This window comes from Plecotus auritus (genome assembly GCF_963455305.1).
Source record: "Plecotus auritus genome assembly, chromosome: 10".
Lineage (NCBI taxonomy): Eukaryota > Metazoa > Chordata > Mammalia > Chiroptera > Vespertilionidae > Plecotus > Plecotus auritus.
The window spans coordinates 3,067,553-3,083,506 of NC_137785.1; the positions used below are offsets into that span (position 1 = coordinate 3,067,553).

The 15,954-nt window shown below is 51.4% G+C and overlaps 1 protein-coding gene across 2 annotated transcripts in view; it reads left to right on the plus strand.

Moving 5' to 3' along the window:
• The window catches only part of ZNF583 (zinc finger protein 583), a 16,459-nt gene extending 1,367 nt beyond the window's left edge, over window positions 1-15,092 (plus strand). Inside the window, exons 2-5 of one of the 2 annotated variants that reach the window (XM_080643279.1) lie at window positions 2,356-2,459; window positions 8,682-8,808; window positions 9,096-9,191; window positions 13,235-15,092. In XM_080643279.1, the coding sequence (XP_080499405.1) occupies window positions 2,451-2,459; window positions 8,682-8,808; window positions 9,096-9,191; window positions 13,235-14,712 (1,710 nt within the window). In that variant the 5' untranslated portion in view covers window positions 2,356-2,450 and the 3' untranslated portion in view covers window positions 14,713-15,092. Of the gene's footprint in view, window positions 1-2,355; window positions 2,460-8,560; window positions 8,809-9,095; window positions 9,192-13,234 lie in introns of those variants that run through there. The other variant, XM_080643278.1, reaches the window with a different exon arrangement.
• Window positions 15,093-15,954: the final 862 nt, after the last annotated feature.

A 15,954-nucleotide genomic window follows, 5' to 3' on the forward strand; every position in this document is an offset into this window, starting at 1 on the left:
GGGAGGCGGCGCTCGGGGCTGGGCAGGGAGCGGAGGGGCGACGGGCCTGGGCGGGGAGGAGACCGGGCGGCCTCCCGAACCCTCCCGAACCCTCCCTCCGGTGCAGGGCCCCCCTCTACCCCCTCCGCCGAGGAAGGGAGCGGAGCGGGAGGCAGACCTACTGTGTGCTGTTGGAGTGAAGGGCGAACGGGCGGGTTTGAAGGGAGCGGAGAGGAGATGGGGGGGGGGGCAGACCTACTGTGTGCTGTTGGAGTGAAGGGCGAACGGGCGGGTTTGAAGGGAGCGGAGCGGAGATGGGGGGGGCAGACCTACTGTGTGCTGTTGGAGTGAAGGGCGAACGGGCGGGCGCACGGGTCGGAGGGCGGAGGGCGGAGGGCGTGCAGGCACCGCTCAGTGCTCGGCGGGGACCGTCCCCATCCCGCAGCCCTGCCCGCGGCCGGTGGGGAGCTCCCGGGCCCCCGAGGGGGAAGCAGGGTTGCGGCGGGTCCCCAGCTCCAGGGAGGGCAGTGCGCCCAGGTGTCTGAGACCTTGTGACCCCAAACCCGGCTGCTTCCGCAGCGGGAGCTGCTTGACCTTCCAAGGCGGCGGTGGGGTTCCTGGGAAACAACTCTCTTCAAAAAATTGATTTTGGGGAGAGGGAGGGGAAGAGAGGGAGGGGAGAAGGGCAGAGAGGGAGGGGAAGAGAGGGAGGGGAAGAGAGGGAGGGGAGAAGGGCAGAGAGGGAGGGGAAGAGAGGGAGGGGAAGAGAGGGAGGGGAGAAGGGCAGAGAGGGAGGGGAAGAGAGGGAGGGGAAGAGAGGGAGGGGAGAAGGGCAGAGACGGGGAAGGAGAGACTTGTCCTATTTACTGATGCCTTTATTGGTTAACTAAATTTTTTTTATTGATTTCAGAGGAAGGGAGAGGGAGAGAGAGAGGAACATCCATGATGAGAGGCAGTCACTGATCGGCTGCCTCCTGCACGCCCCCACTAAGGATGGAGCCTGCAACCCGGGCCTGTGCCCTTCACCGGAATCGAACCCGGGACCCTTCAGTCCGCAGGCCCACGCTCTCTCCACTGAGCCACACCCTTAGGGCCGGAAATAACTCCTGGTTAAGGGGTTCAGTGACCCCGTGTACAGCCTCCTGGGGAACTGCTCGGGAAAGTGGAGAGAGTGGTTTTCCGGGGCAGCTCGCCCTGAACCAGGACCAGAGGCTCCGTGCCCTGCCTGGTCCACCGTGCTCCGGACCACCCGACCCTCCGATGCCCACGGAGGCAGGCGCTCCTCCTCATCTTCGTAGGAAGAGGGGGGCCGTGTTTACCTGCAAGGTCCTCACCTGGCGGGAAGGTTACGCGTTGGACCTGGAGTCCAGCCGGCGTGGCTCCGTGGTGGAGAGTCGACCTCTGAACCAGGAGGTCACGGTTCGATCCCCGGTCAGGGCACATGCCCGGGTTGTGGGCTCCATCCCCAGTGTGGGGCGTGCAGAAGGCAGCCGATCCATGATTCTCCTTCGTCATGGATGTTTCTCTCTCTCTCTCCCTCTCCCTTCCTCTCTGAAATGAATAAAAATATATTTTTTAAAAAAAGTTGGACTTGGATTCCAGTGGGGCGCCATCACTTGTTGCCACGAAGCCTTGAATAATTTCCCTGGAAGAGCCTTCCTGTGTGAAGGGGGAAACCCTTCCTTGTTAGTGCCGTTCCGAAGGGCAGGCACTGTGACTGCTTATGCAGCCGTGGGCAAACGGCGGCCCGCGGGCCGGATCCGGCTGTTCTATCCGGTTCTCTTGCTCTCCCCTCCGCTCCTTTACTTTGAATTTATATCAGTTCACACCAACACTCCATCCATGCTTTTGTTCCGGCCCTCCGGTCCAGTTTAAGAACCCATGGTGGCCCTCGAGTCAAAAAGTTTGCCCACCCCTGGCTTATAGTCATACACGAGGAGCTGGCCTCCGCAGGGGAAGTGGACATCGGATTCCTGAGATCTAAAGCACCCGGGAGCCCTGGCCGGTGTGGCTCAGTGGATAGAGCCTCGGCCTGCGGGCTGAAGGGTCCCTGGTTCGATTCCGGTCAAGGGCATGTACCTTGGTTGTGGGCACATCCCCAGTGGGAGGTGTGCAGGAGGCAGCTGATCGATGTTTCTCTCTCATCGATGTTTCTAACTCTCTCTCCGTCTCCCTTCCTCTCTGTAAAATATCAATAAAATATATTTAAAAAAAATTTTTTTAAAAATAAAAATAAAGCACAGGGGGCAAGAGTTGTACACGTCGAGTGACTGATTCCGGGTACCCCTAATCCGGCGTCTGCGGTGGGCGGGGGGGGGCGCGGGGCGGGGCTGTCCAGGCTGGTGACGCGGGGTCCCCTTCTCCCTCCCTCCCCAGCTCTCGTTTCCCCGGACACTGCCCCGCCGCCGGAGCGGATCCTGAGGGAGCGGCCGGAAGCGCTGCCTGCCGTCCGGCCTTGGGCTCCGAGAGCCATGTCCAAGGTAAGGGGGCATTCCTCCTCCCTTCCCAGAAGGGCGCTGTTGTCCAGGTCGTGTGCGCACCTTCTGGGTTTCTTCTGAAACTCACCAGCCTACCGGAGTCCCCCCTGCCCGAGTGACCTGGCCCTCACAGTCTCCAGTCCAGTGTCAGGGGGTCCCCCGAAGCCCAGTGAGCTTCCTCCTCTTCTCAGCATTTTCATCTTCCCTCAAGAAGTAGGTTAGGCCCTGGCCGGTGTGGCTCAGTGGATGGAGCGTCGGCCTGCGGACTGAGGGGTCCCAGGTTCGATTCCGGTCAAGGACGTGTACCTTGGTTGCGGGCACATCCCCAGTGGGGGGTGTGCAGGAGGCAGCTGATCGATGTTTCTCTCTCATCGATGTTTCTAACTCTCTATCCCTCTCCCTTCCTCTCTGTAAAAAATCAATAAAATATATTAAAAAAAAAAGAAAAAGAAATAGTTTAGGCCCTGGCCGGTGTGGCTCAGTGGATAGAGAGTCAGGCCTGCGGACTGAGGGGTCCCTGGTTTGATTCCGGTCAAGGGCACCTATCCAGGTTGTGGGCTCAATCCCCCAGTAGGGGGCATGCAGAAGGCAGCCGATCCATGATTCTCTCTGATCATTGATATTTGTCTCTCCCTCTCCCCTCCTCTCTGAAATAAATAAAAATATATATTAAAAAAAAAAAAGAAAGAAATAGTTTAGGGCCGCCAACGGGTCGGGAGCTCTCAAGAGGCCATGTGTCTGTGATTATAGTTTGTCTACCATGTAATGTAATGATGTGAAATCGGGGGAGAACGGATGGGTTATTCATTTAGAGAAGAAAAAAATAATGTCTTCCTGCCCTACCTGGTGTGGCTCAGTGGATAGAGCGTCGGCCTGCGGACTGAAGGGTCCCGGGTTCGATTCGGGTCAAGGGCACGTGCTGGGGTTGCGGGCTTGATCCCCAGTAGGAGTCGTGCTGGAGGCAGCCAATCCGTGATTCTCTCTCATCATGGATGTTTCTATCACTCTCTCCCTCGCCCTTCCTCCCTGAAATCAATAAAGATATATTTAAACAGAAGTCACTAAATTTCTTCCTTACATTGTATAGGTTAAATCTAAGCCAGCCGTGGGCAAACTACGGCCCGCGGGCCGGATCCGGCTGTTCTATCCGGTTCTCTTGCTCTCCCCTCCGCTCCTTTACTTTGAATTTATATCAGTTCACACAAACACTCCATCCATGCTTTTGTTCCGGCCCTCCGGTCCAGTTTAAGAACCCATGGTGGCCCTCGAGTCAAAAAGTTTGCCCACCCCTGATCTAAGCGATAAAACCAGGCAAACTGCCAGGTGAAAATACAGAGGACGGTTGTCAAGAGGAAGCTGGGCCGGAAGTGCGGATCCGCGCTGCCCAGTGGCACTTCCCGTGGGGACGAGGATAGAAAGCTGCTCCCCGTGGCTGTGGGGCACTTGTATGTCCTGGCATGATGGAGGAACTGGACTCTCTATGTTAACTGACGTACGTGTAAATAGCCACACGCGGTGAGTAGCTGGTGTGTTGGACGGCACAGATCCAGGCTTTTATGAAACGGGACAGCCAGGAAGAGAGTGGAGGGTGAGCGTGTCCGAATCCCTCCCTGCCCGTTTGAGGAAAGAGAGAGCCAGGAAGGAGAGGCACGCGTCCCCGTCACTGGTTAGTGACCGCGGCTGTAGGGAGTTGCGTGTGCGCTGAGGGTCGGGAACACGGATGACGGTGCGTGAGGCGCTGAAGAGGGTGGAGGGCGGAGGACACGGGAGCCGTGTGCCCACCGTGACGACGGAGCACTCGTCTCGTTCCTATTCCCAGACCTTCCCTGGCTCCCGTTCCACTCGGAGGGACTCCTCCCGGTGTCCTTACCACGGCCTGCAGGGCCCTCCGTGACCCAGCCCCGGGCGCTCCCAGCCCTCATTCTCATGTCTCCCTCTCCGCTCCGGCCACGCTGGCCTCTTACTGTTCCTCCGACGTGCTGGGTTCCTTCCCGTCTCCGGATCTTTGCATCGGCTCCCCCCGTCTTGTGCAAGTCGCTCCCCCTACATGCTGGTGTGGCCTGCCCTCCCACTTAATCTCAGTTCCCGTTGGAACAGTACCTCTTTATGTAGGTTTATCTCCATCGCCTTATCTAAAACATACCCCCATCACTCTCAGTCACTGGTTTTCTGTCAGGAGTATTGAACCCTCCCTGGCGCTGTGCGACCTTATATCCAACAGCTCTCTCCTCTGTTGGAACATTAACTCCACAAGGGGAGGGACTATATTTTGTCCGCCTTGGTGTTCCCATCTCTCAGAACAGTGTCGCTGGTACAGGGCAAAAGTAGGTGTACAGTTGTTCGTGTGGCAAAGAATACAATAACCTATACTAATAAAAAAAAGAAATATGCAAATTGACCGTACCTCCGTGACGCCCACCAGCCAATCAGGGGTGAGTATGCAAATCAACCCAACAAATATGGTGGGTTAGTTTGCATATGCAGGGACGGAGCGAAGACCGGAGAGGCTTGGCTTCACTGCCGCCGGAGCAAAGGCCTGGGTCCCGGGTGCCGGAGGAAAACCGGTGCCAGCAGCCAGGGGAAGGAAGGCCTGTTGCACAAATCTCCGTGCCACGGGCCTCTAGTTAATAAATAAATAACGATATGAGAACACAGGCAGTGGTGCGGTGAAGCCCCGAGGAAGGGGCGGCAGCGGGGAGGAGGAGGGGTCAGCAGGAGGGAGAAGGAAACACCTGTGATACTTTCAACAGCCAAGAGTTTTAAAAAAAGAATGAAAGCTTTGCACCAAGAAAAAACAAAGAATAAACGGTTTTGTACGCTCACAACTGTCAGCCTACATTTGCCAGCTTAACCTGTGAATGGACAGAGGGAGGCGTTCCATGGAGGCAAGAGCCCCTGCCTCTCCCTGGAAGGAGAAAGCAGAGGGCGTGATGTGTACAACGGACAGCCCGGCACCCCAAGTGCTGCTTCCGGGGTCCCACCCTGGGTCTCCTGAATCTCAGTCTCTGGGGGTGGGCTGGGGAGGGGACGGCAAGGGAACCCCGTTTGTACTGAGTCCCAGGATGACGTGGACGCACACTCGTAGAACCTCTGCCTCTACTTACGCACGCGCTCCCTGTTTGATGCTTGCACGTGCCCTGAGCAGGGACGGACCCGCAACCTGGGCGGAGCGGACGGTGCTCCAGCCGACAGGGCTGCGGGCCAGGCAGGAACCGCCCTAGAGCTCACTCCGTGTTTACAGCGCCTCCTGGCAGCGGCCTGCAGGTGGCTTGTTCCCCCGCTCACAGCTGGACCCTCCAGTGCCCTGTGTGTCTCCCCACAATCCCCCTGTCACCCTGTGTCTCCCCGCAATCCCCCTGTCTCCCCGCAATCTCCCTGTCTCCCCGCAATCCCCGTCTCCCCGCAATCCCCGTGTCTCCCCGCAATCCCCATGTCTCCCCGCAATCCCCGTGTCTCCCCGCAAGCCCCGTGTCTCCCCGCAATCCCCCGTCTCCCCGTGTCTCCCCGCAATCCCCCTGTCTCCCCGCAATCCCCGTGTCTCCCCGCAATCCCCGTCTCCCCGCAATCCCCGTGTCTCCCCGCAATCTCCCTGTCTCCCCGCAATCCCCATGTCTCCCCGCAATCCCCGTGTCTCCCCGCAAGCCCCGTGTCTCCCCGCAATCCCCCGTCTCCCCGTGTCTCCCCGCAATCCCCGTCTCCCCGCAATCCCTGTGTCTCCCCGCAATCCCTCGTCTCCCCGCAATCCCCGTGTCTCCCCGCAATCCCCCGTCTCCCCGTGTCTCCCCGCAATCCCCCTGTCTCCCCGCAATCCCCGTGTCTCCCCGCAATCCCCCATCTCCCCGTGTCTCCCCGCAATCCCCCTGTCTCCCCGCAATCCCCGTGTCTCCCCGCAGTCCCCGTGTCTCCCCGCAATCCCTCGTCTCCCCGTGTCTCCCCGCAATCCCCCTGTCTCCCCGCAATCCCCGTGTCTCCCCGCAATCCCCGTGTCTCCCCGCAATCCCCGTGTCTCCCCGCAATCCCTCGTCTCCCCATGTCTCCCCGCAATCCCTCGTCTCCCCGCAATCCCCGTGTCTCCCCGCAATCCCCGTGTCTCCCCGCAATCCCTCGTCTCCCCGCAATCCCCGTGTCTCCCCGCAATCCCCGTGTCTCCCCGCAATCCCTCGTCTCCCCGTCTCCCCGCAATCCCCATGTCTCCCCGCAATCCCCGTGTCTCCCCGCAATCCCCGTGTCTCCCCGCATCCCCCGTCTCCCCGTCTCCCCGCAATCCCCGTGTCTCCCCGCAATCCCCGTGTCTCCCCGCAATTCCCGTGTCTCCCCGCAATCCCCGTGTCTCCCCGCAATCCCCGTGTCTCCCCGCAATCCCCCGTCTCCCCTTGTCTCCCCGCAATCCCCCTGTCTCCCCGCAAGCCCCCTGTCTCCCCGCAAGCCCCGTCTCCCCGCAATCCCCCTGTCTCCCCGCAATCCCCCTGTCTCCCCGCAATCCCCCTGTCTCCCCGCAATCCCCCTGTCTCCCCGCAATCCCCGTGTCTCCCCGCAAACAGTGGCTTTGAACATCCAGTCTGATCATCTGGGCTCCTTAATTATCATGCTCAGTACATGTTCACTTCATGTGGTTGGTGGTGTGTTTGTGGTTAAGGCTCTCACATTGCCGTTTGCTTCCTACGTATCTTGTTTCTCCTTTGTGGCCTTTTTAAAAATATATATTTTATTGATTTTTTTACAGAGAGGAAGGGAGAGGGAGAGAGAGTTAGAAACATTGATGAGAGAGAAACATCGACCAGCTGCCTCCTGCACACCTCCCACTGGGGATGTGCCCACAACCAAGGTCCATGCCCTTGACCGGAATCGAACCCGGGACCCTTCAGTCCGCAGGCTGACGCTCCATCCACTGAGCCACACCGGCCAGGGCTTGTGGCCGTCCTTTGGAAAAATGAGGTCTTTCCCCTGACTGTTACTGTTCCATTGGCCACTCTAGGATAGGCTGCCTCCGTTACTCAGGAGGTAATAATCCTTTCTCCCTCCTGGAATCCTCCTCCTGGAATTAGCACAGACCACTTCCTGGACAAGACAAGTCCCCAACAGTGGTTTTACCCCAGGATATAGGATTAGTACGTGTTATACATGGTTTATAGTCACTCTCTGGGGCTCTTAACTTCCTGCCTTCATGCTTCTCCCATGTCCTCCCATTCTTCTTCTCACTGAAGAACCCCTCTGGGTATTTCTATTTTTTTTAATATATTTTATTGATATTTTACAGAGAGGAAGGGAGAGGGATAGAGAGCTAGAAACATCAACGAGAGAGAAGCATCGATCAGCTGTCTCCTGCACACCTCCTACTGGGGATGTGCCCGCCACCAAGGTACATGCCCTTGACCGGAATCGAACCTGGGACCCTTGAGTCCGCAGGCCGACGCTCTATCCACTGAGCCAAACCGGTTAGGGCTATATTTTATTGATTTTTTACAGAGAGGAAGGGAGAGGGATAGAGAGTCAGAAACATTGAAGAGAGAGAAACATCCATCAGCTGCCTCCTGCACGCCCCCCACTGGGGATGTGCCCACAACCAAGGTACATGCCCTTGACCGGAATTGAACCTGGGACCCTTGAGTCCGCAGGCCGACGCTCTATCCACTGGGCCAAACCGGTCAGGGCTGTGTTTAATTAAAAAAAAAATCAAAATGATAAGCATTAGTAGGATAGGATAGGTATGTGTATATACAGGATGTATATCTAAATATGTCTGGAACGTTCTATGGATATGTCTGGAACATTCCGCCGTAGAGTTTGGGGAAATGCTGGTTTAGACCATGTACATCTTGGAAGCCTTAACTCATGTTTCTGTCTTTTCCTTGAAGCCTTTCTTCACTTCCACGGTCTGTCTTGACTTTCCATATTGAGAAACGCTCTAGCATGTAGTATGAAAACCATGTTATTTTACACTTGACTGTTTGGTGTTGTTATTGCCCATTTTTGCATGTTTACACGTCTTTTCTCCATCCGCAGAGACTTAGGAAATCGCACACTTAGCATCAACAGTGAGCACAGAGAACTCATCCGGCGATTACTTGACATGTTTTGAAAGCTCAGAACCCCAAGATGCTACCGGAAATTTCACTCTCTGTCCTATTTCTCTCCAGCAGTAGAAGCCATTTAGCTCTTCACACGCTACCCCCGTGTGAGGGTGAGAACACCAGTTGGACAAAAATATGTTTAATGTCATTTCAGGACTTGGTGACATTTAGGGATGTGGCTATAGATTTCTCTCAAGAGGAGTGGGAATGGCTAAACCTTGCCCAGAGGAATTTGTACAGGAAGGTGATGTTGGAGAACTACGGGAACCTGGCCTCGCTGGGTAAGGTCTCCCCGTAATTCAGAACCTCCCCACGGGGCTGCTCCCTCACGTAACGTTTGGGAAGCCTCTGATATACTGCACCGAGTTTCTCTCCCCGGCGCTCCCCCAAATAGGCCGCGTTTTGTAGAATTGGCATCTTCGTTAGACTATCCCCCACAACGTCCTCCTTCTTCAAAAACACTTCCTCTTCCTTAACTCTCTCTCTCTAACGCCGCCCCCTCCTGAGGACCTAGGGCTTCCTCTGATTTCAGGGCCTGGCTAACTCCCCCTTTATTTCGTCTACGCAGGCGTTTCCGTTCCCAAGCCAGAGGTGATCTCACTCCTGGAGCAAGGAAGAGAGCCCTGGATGGTGACAAAGGCCGGGACAGGAGGCACGTGCTCTGGTGAGTGAGAGAGAGAGCGAGGGAGGTCGAGGCCACTGCCGGAAACCCAAGCTCTGCCATTCTGAAGGGCTCCCACTTGCCGCTGGTATTGTCTGAGGGGCTTCCTTAAAGGCTCCCGGCCTGGGACACACATCGAGGCCTCTTTCAGCATGAGCTCCCCAGCGTACGCGCCTTGTATATATTGTCTCACGGGGTCTCCTTGCCCTTGCCTTTCCGTTTGGCACAGGTCGCTCCAAGACAGGAAACTATCCGGACACAACAATGCCTCTGTTTTTCCTTTCGTCAGTCGTTTCTCTCTGTGGTTGAAGGACTGAGTCATTGAGTTTTTCACTGTTGTGCTAACAATGCTGAGCACCTTTTCATGAACTTACTGGCCATTCATGTATCTTTTGTGAAGTGTTCCATTTTTTTTGGCCCAGGTTTTCCGTGGGTTGTTTTTCTTCTTCCTGAGTTGTAAGAGTTCTTTCTCTCCCTCTCTTTTTTTAATATATATATATTTAAAAAAATTTTTTTTAAAAATATATTTTATTGATATTTTACAGGGAGGAAGGGAGAGGGATAGAGAGCTAGAAACATCGATGAGAGAGAGAAACATCGATCAGCTGCCTCCTGCACACCTCCCACTGGGGATGTGCCCGCAACCAAGGTACATGCCCTTGACCGGAATCGAACCCGGGACCCTTCAGTCTGCAGGCCGACGCTCTATCCACTGAGCCAAACCAGTTTCGGCTATATATATATTTTTAAATATATTTTATTGATTTTTTTACAGAGAGGAAGGGAGAGGGATAGAGAGTTTGAAACATCGATGAGAGAGAAACATCGATCAGCTGCCTCCTGCACACCTCCTACTGGGGATGTGCCCGCAACCCAGGTACATGCCCTTGACCGGAATCGAACCTGGGACCTTTCCGTCCGCAGGCCGACGCTCTGTCCACTGAGCCACACCGGTGAGGGCATAAGCGTTCTTTCTGTAGATAGTCTTAGCACAAGTCCTTTGTCATTGGTATGTATTGTGATATATGTATGCCAGTGGTGGCTTGGCGTTTTTGTTTTTCTGCTGCTGTCTTTTGCGCATTCAAAGTTTTCAATTTTCATCAAGTCCAATTTGTTTGTCTTGCTTGGTGCTTTTGTGCCATCTCTAAGAAATTCTGGCTACCCCCCAGGGCACCACCATTTCCTCCTTTTTTTCCCCCTAGGAATGTTATATTTTAATTTTTGCATTTGGGTAATGATCCATTGAGAGCTAATTTCTTGGGTGATATAAATATTGAGGTTCATTCCCCCACCCCCTTTGGCTATTCAGTTATTCCAGTACGCTTTGTTATAAAGACTTTCCTTTCCCCATTATATTGCTTTGCTGGTGCCCTTGTTGAGAATCACTTGAACGTAAATGCAGGGGTCTAGTTCTGAACTCTGTTCTGTTCCATTGATCTACATCTGTTCTTTCACCAGTACCATACTGTCTTGATATCTGTAGCTTTCTAGTAAATTTAGATATCAGATCGTACAATTTGTAAAATCACTTTGGCTACTTTAGAGCATTTGCGTATCCGTGTATATAAAAAAAAAAAGTATTCAAAAAGCCTGCTGGGATTTTATTGGGGATTATGATACATCTACATCATCTTGGAGAAGAACTGACATCCTAACATCATTGGGTTTTCCAGTTCATGAGTGTGGTTTCTTTAGCCATTTGTTAAGGTTTTCTTTCTCTTAGCAATATTTTATAGTCATCCAGTGTAGTGGTTTAAAAATCTAAAAAATTTTTTTCTGAGTCTTATTTTTCTGTGCTATTATAAATAGAATTCTTAAAAACTCCCATCTTCCAGTTGTTTGCTGCTAGTATTCAAGAATGTAAAGTGATTTTTTTTAAATATATTTTTTTATTGATTTCAGAGAGGAAGGAAGAGGGAGAGAGAGAGATAGAAACATCAATGATGAGCCCTAACCGGTTTGGCTCAGTGGATAGAGTGTTGGCCTGTGGACTGAAAGGTCCCAGGTTCGATTCCGGTCAAGGGCATGTACCTTGGTTGCGGGCACATCCCCAGTAGGAGGTGTGCCGGAGGCAGCTGATTGATGTTTCTCTCCCATCGATGTTTCTGACTCTCTATATCTCTCCCTTCCTCTCTGTAAAAAATCAATAAAATATATTTATTAAAAAAAAAAGAAAAAGAAATATCAATGATGAGAATCATTGATCAGCTGCCTCCTGCATGCCCCCACAGGGGATCGAACCTGCAACCTGGGCATGTGCCCTTGACCAGAATCGAACCCAGAACCTTTCAGTCCACAGGCTGACGCTCTATACACTGAGCCAAACCAGCTAGGGCTATGAAGTGATTTTTATATTAACTGTCTTACAACCTTGCTAGATTCATCTAGTAGTTGAGCATTTTCTGCATAGACAATCATATTACCTGCCAATACAGTTTTATTTCTTCCTTTCTGATTTTTATGCCTTGTTTTTCTCGATTTATTATCATAGCTTGGGTCTCCTGTACAATGTTGAATAGACTTGGTAAGAGCACATATACTTGCATTGTTCTCAGTCTTAAGGGGAAATGTATTCAATCTTTCACTATTAAGTTGATGTTAGTTTGCTCAGATGCCCTTTCTCAACGTTAGGAAGTTCATTTCTATTCCTGGTTTGCTGAGAAATTTTATAAATAAATTTAGTAAAATACTGCTTCTACATCTATTGAAATGACCATATATGATTTTTCATCTTTAATCTGCTAATCATTCACTGATTTTTCACATGTTAAACCAACCTTGCATTCCTGGGATAAACTATACTTGGTCATGATTGTGCTTTCATATTATCCTAGATCTGATTTGCTGTAATGTTATTAAAGGTTTTATATTTATGTTCATGTGCTACTAGTACATTAGTGAACCATGATAGGAATTTTGGGTTGATTATAAAAGTGGTGAGAAACAACTGAGAAATCTGGGTCAGAAGAAAAGGTGATGTGATTGGGGAATGGAAAGGGAAAGGCAAATTAAGGCCTGTGGCAGATTAGAATCAAGAAATACTTGATACAAAATTACTTGCATACAAAGGCATCTCAGCTTCAGGGATGAACTGAAAATGTACATTTGTTTGGAATGTATCTCATGGAAAATGATATTCAGGAAGACATTTTTCAGACTGCAAAAGTTAAACCATAGAGTCCATGTACAGCTTAAGGCAGCTAAGAGTGCCTGGTGTGTCTTTGGTTCTGGGGATCTTATGGAGGTTTTTTAGCCACCCTGACATTATAGAATTAGTTTTTCTAAAAATAATGAACATATCTTTTTTTAAAAAAAATATATTTTATTGATATTTTACAGATAGGAAGGGAGAGGGATAGAGAGTTAGAAACATCGATGAGAGAGAAACATCGATCAGCCGCCTCCTGCACACCTCCCACTGGGGATGTGCCCGCAACCAAGGTATGTGCCCTTGACCGTAATCGAACCCGGGACCCTTCAGTCCGCTGGCCTACGCTCTTTCCACTGAGCCAAACCGGTTTTGGCATGAAATTAGTTTTTCTAAAAATAATGAACATATCTTGAATGCAGGATAAACTGAGGCAAAAGAAGAAGGGTGTTTGGAGATTGTTTTTTATATATATATATATATATTGATTTTAAATAACCTCTACAGTATTTAATTTTCCTGATAGTTACCTTACTGATTATATATGATGAATTTAAGTTCTTACGTATTTTATTCACTGATTTTTGTTTTAAAAGTTCTTTCCTTCTGCCCTGACTGGTTTGGCTCAGTGGATAGAGCATCGGCCTGGGGACTGAAGGGTCCCAGGTTCGATTCCGGTCAAGGGCATGTACTTTGGTTGCGGGCACATCCCCAGTGGGGAGTGTGCAGGAGGCAGCTGATCGATGTTTCTAACTCTCTATTCCTCTCCCTTCCTCTCTGTAAAAAATCAATAAAATATATTTAAATAAATAAATAAATAAATAAATAAATAAATAAATAAATAAAAGTTCTTTCCTTCTGCATAATCACAAAAGACTTTCTTCTTACTATCTTTTAGATTGGGAGCATGCGTTTAAAAACAGTGAATTTTCATCAAAGCAAGTTGTTTATGAAGCATCATCCAAAGTAGTGACAATAGGAAGAAGCCATCTTAGTTACAGCCTTGACTGCCCCAGTTTGGTAGAAGACTATACAAGCGGGGACTGGTTTAACCACAAGCTGCAGAGGAAGGAGGGACACCCTCGCCAACGGATCGTCTCTCCTAAGGAAATCCTTTCTGAAGATCCACGTAGGGAATGTACTAACTCTTGGCAAACTTTCCACCAGGATGCAGTATTTGCTATAAAACGGAGGTTTCCCACCAAAGAAAGAATACGTGAGCATGAGCCGCGAACGAAAACACACCGGAAAAGGCCTGTGGACACGAAGCCTGAGAAAGTCTACGTAGAAAAGAAACTTCTGAAATGTAACGAGTGCGAGAAAGTTTTCAACCAGAGCTCGTCTCTTACCCTTCACCAGAGAATTCATACCGGAGAGAAGCCCTATGCCTGCGTTGAATGTGGGAAAACCTTCAGCCAGAGCGCAAACCTCGCTCAGCATAAGAGAATACACACCGGGGAGAAACCCTACGAGTGTAAGGAGTGTAGGAAAGCCTTCAGCCAGAACGCACACCTCGCCCAGCACCGGAGAGTTCACACCGGAGAGAAACCTTACCAGTGTCACGAGTGTAAGAGGGCCTTCAGCCAGATTGCACACCTGACTCAGCATCAGAGGGTTCACACCGGGGAGAGACCGTTCGAATGTATTGAGTGTGGGAAGGCCTTCAGTAACGGCTCGTTCCTTGCTCAGCATCAGCGAATTCATACCGGGGAGAAACCGTACGTATGTCACGTGTGTGGGAAAGCTTTCAGCCATCGTGGCTACCTCATCGTGCATCAGAGGATTCACACCGGCGAGAGGCCTTACGAGTGTAAGGAGTGCGGGAAGACCTTCAGCCAGTACGCACACCTCGCTCAGCACCAGAGGGTCCACACGGGAGAGAAACCGTACGAGTGTAAAGTGTGTAGGAAAGCCTTCAGCCAGATCGCGTACCTCGATCAGCACCAGAGGGTCCACACGGGAGAGAAACCCTACGAGTGCGTTGAATGTGGGAAGGCCTTCAGCAACAGCTCGTCGCTGGCCCAGCACCAGCGCAGTCACACGGGGGAGAAGCCTTACGTGTGTAAGGAATGCAGGAAGACCTTCAGCCAGAATGCAGGCCTGGCCCAGCACCAGCGGATCCACACGGGAGAGAAACCTTACGCGTGTAACGTGTGTGGGAAAGCCTTTAGCTACAGTGGCTCTCTTACCCTGCACCAGAGAATTCACACTGGAGAGCGGCCCTATGAATGTAAGGACTGCAGGAAGTCTTTCAGGCAGCGTGCCCACTTGGCTCATCACAAGAGAATTCACGCTGTGGAGTCCTTCCTGAGTCTCTCCGCTCCCTCCCCCGCCATGTCCGGTCATTTGCCAAAAGCCGTAGGGTTTATCTCCTAAGGACGCCCTGAATCTCACGCCTTGAATCATTTCTACTCCGTCCAAGTGCACGATAATCTACGTGACACGGACTATTTGAAATAGCTTCCTAACTGGTTTAACTGTGTTGACCACTTACTTTGTCCGTTGTCGCACTGCAGACAAACCCATTAAAAATAGTTTGATCCTGCCAGAACCGGTTTGGCTCAGTGGATAGAGCGTCAGCCTGCGGACTGAAGGGTCCCAGGTTCGATTCCGGTCAGGGGCATGTACCTTGGTTGCGGGCACATCCCCAGTAGGAGGTGTGCAGGAGGCAGCTGATCGGTGTTTCTCTCTCATCGATGTTTCTAACTCTCTATCCCTCTCCCTTCCTCTCTGTAAAAAATCAATAAAATATATTTAAAAAAAAATAGTTTGATCCTATCACTCCTCTCATGAAAACCCCTCCGTGGCATGCTGTCGTTCGTAGGTGAAAGCACACATTCCTCAAAATAGCCTAAAACCCGTGGTCGGCAAACCGTGGCTCGCGAGCCACAGGCGGCTCTTGGGCCCCTTGAGTGTAGCTCTTCCACAAAATACCACGGCCTGGGCGCGTCTATGTGGAAGAAGTGGTGTTAGAAGAGGTTTAAGTTTAAAAAATTTGGCTCTCCAAAGAAATGTCAGTCGTCGTCCTGTTGATATTTGGCTCTGTGGACGGATGAGTTTGCCGACCGCTGGCCTAAAAGAACTCCCTCCGATAACCTTGTTCCAGTCTGCCTTACAAAGCCCCATCTCGTGCCAATATCCATCTCATTCTCTGAAGACTTATCCAGAATTAGGAACTCATGCCCGCATCAAATAGATCTCGGTTCTAATCCTTGCTCTTCCATTTTTTAGCCTTCTAATTTTGGAGGAACATTCTGTCATTTGTAAGCTTCAGTCTTATGTCATACAAATAATAATGGTACTACCTCGGAAGTTAGTGGGTCCTAGGCTGGCTCGCTCAGTGGTTAGAGCACTGGCACTTGGACTGAAGGGTTGTGGGTTCAATTCTGGTCAAGGGCACGTACCTCAGTTGCAGGCTGGATCCCCAGCCCCAGTTGGAGTGTGTGCGGGAGGCGATCAATTGATGTGTCTCTCACATCGATGTTATCCTCTGTCTCCCCCTCCCTTCCACTCTCTCTAAAAATCAATGGAAAAAAATATCCTTGGGTGAGGATTAACAACAAAAATGTTAATGAGCCCTAACCGGTGTGGCTCAGTGGATAGAGCATCGGCCTGCGG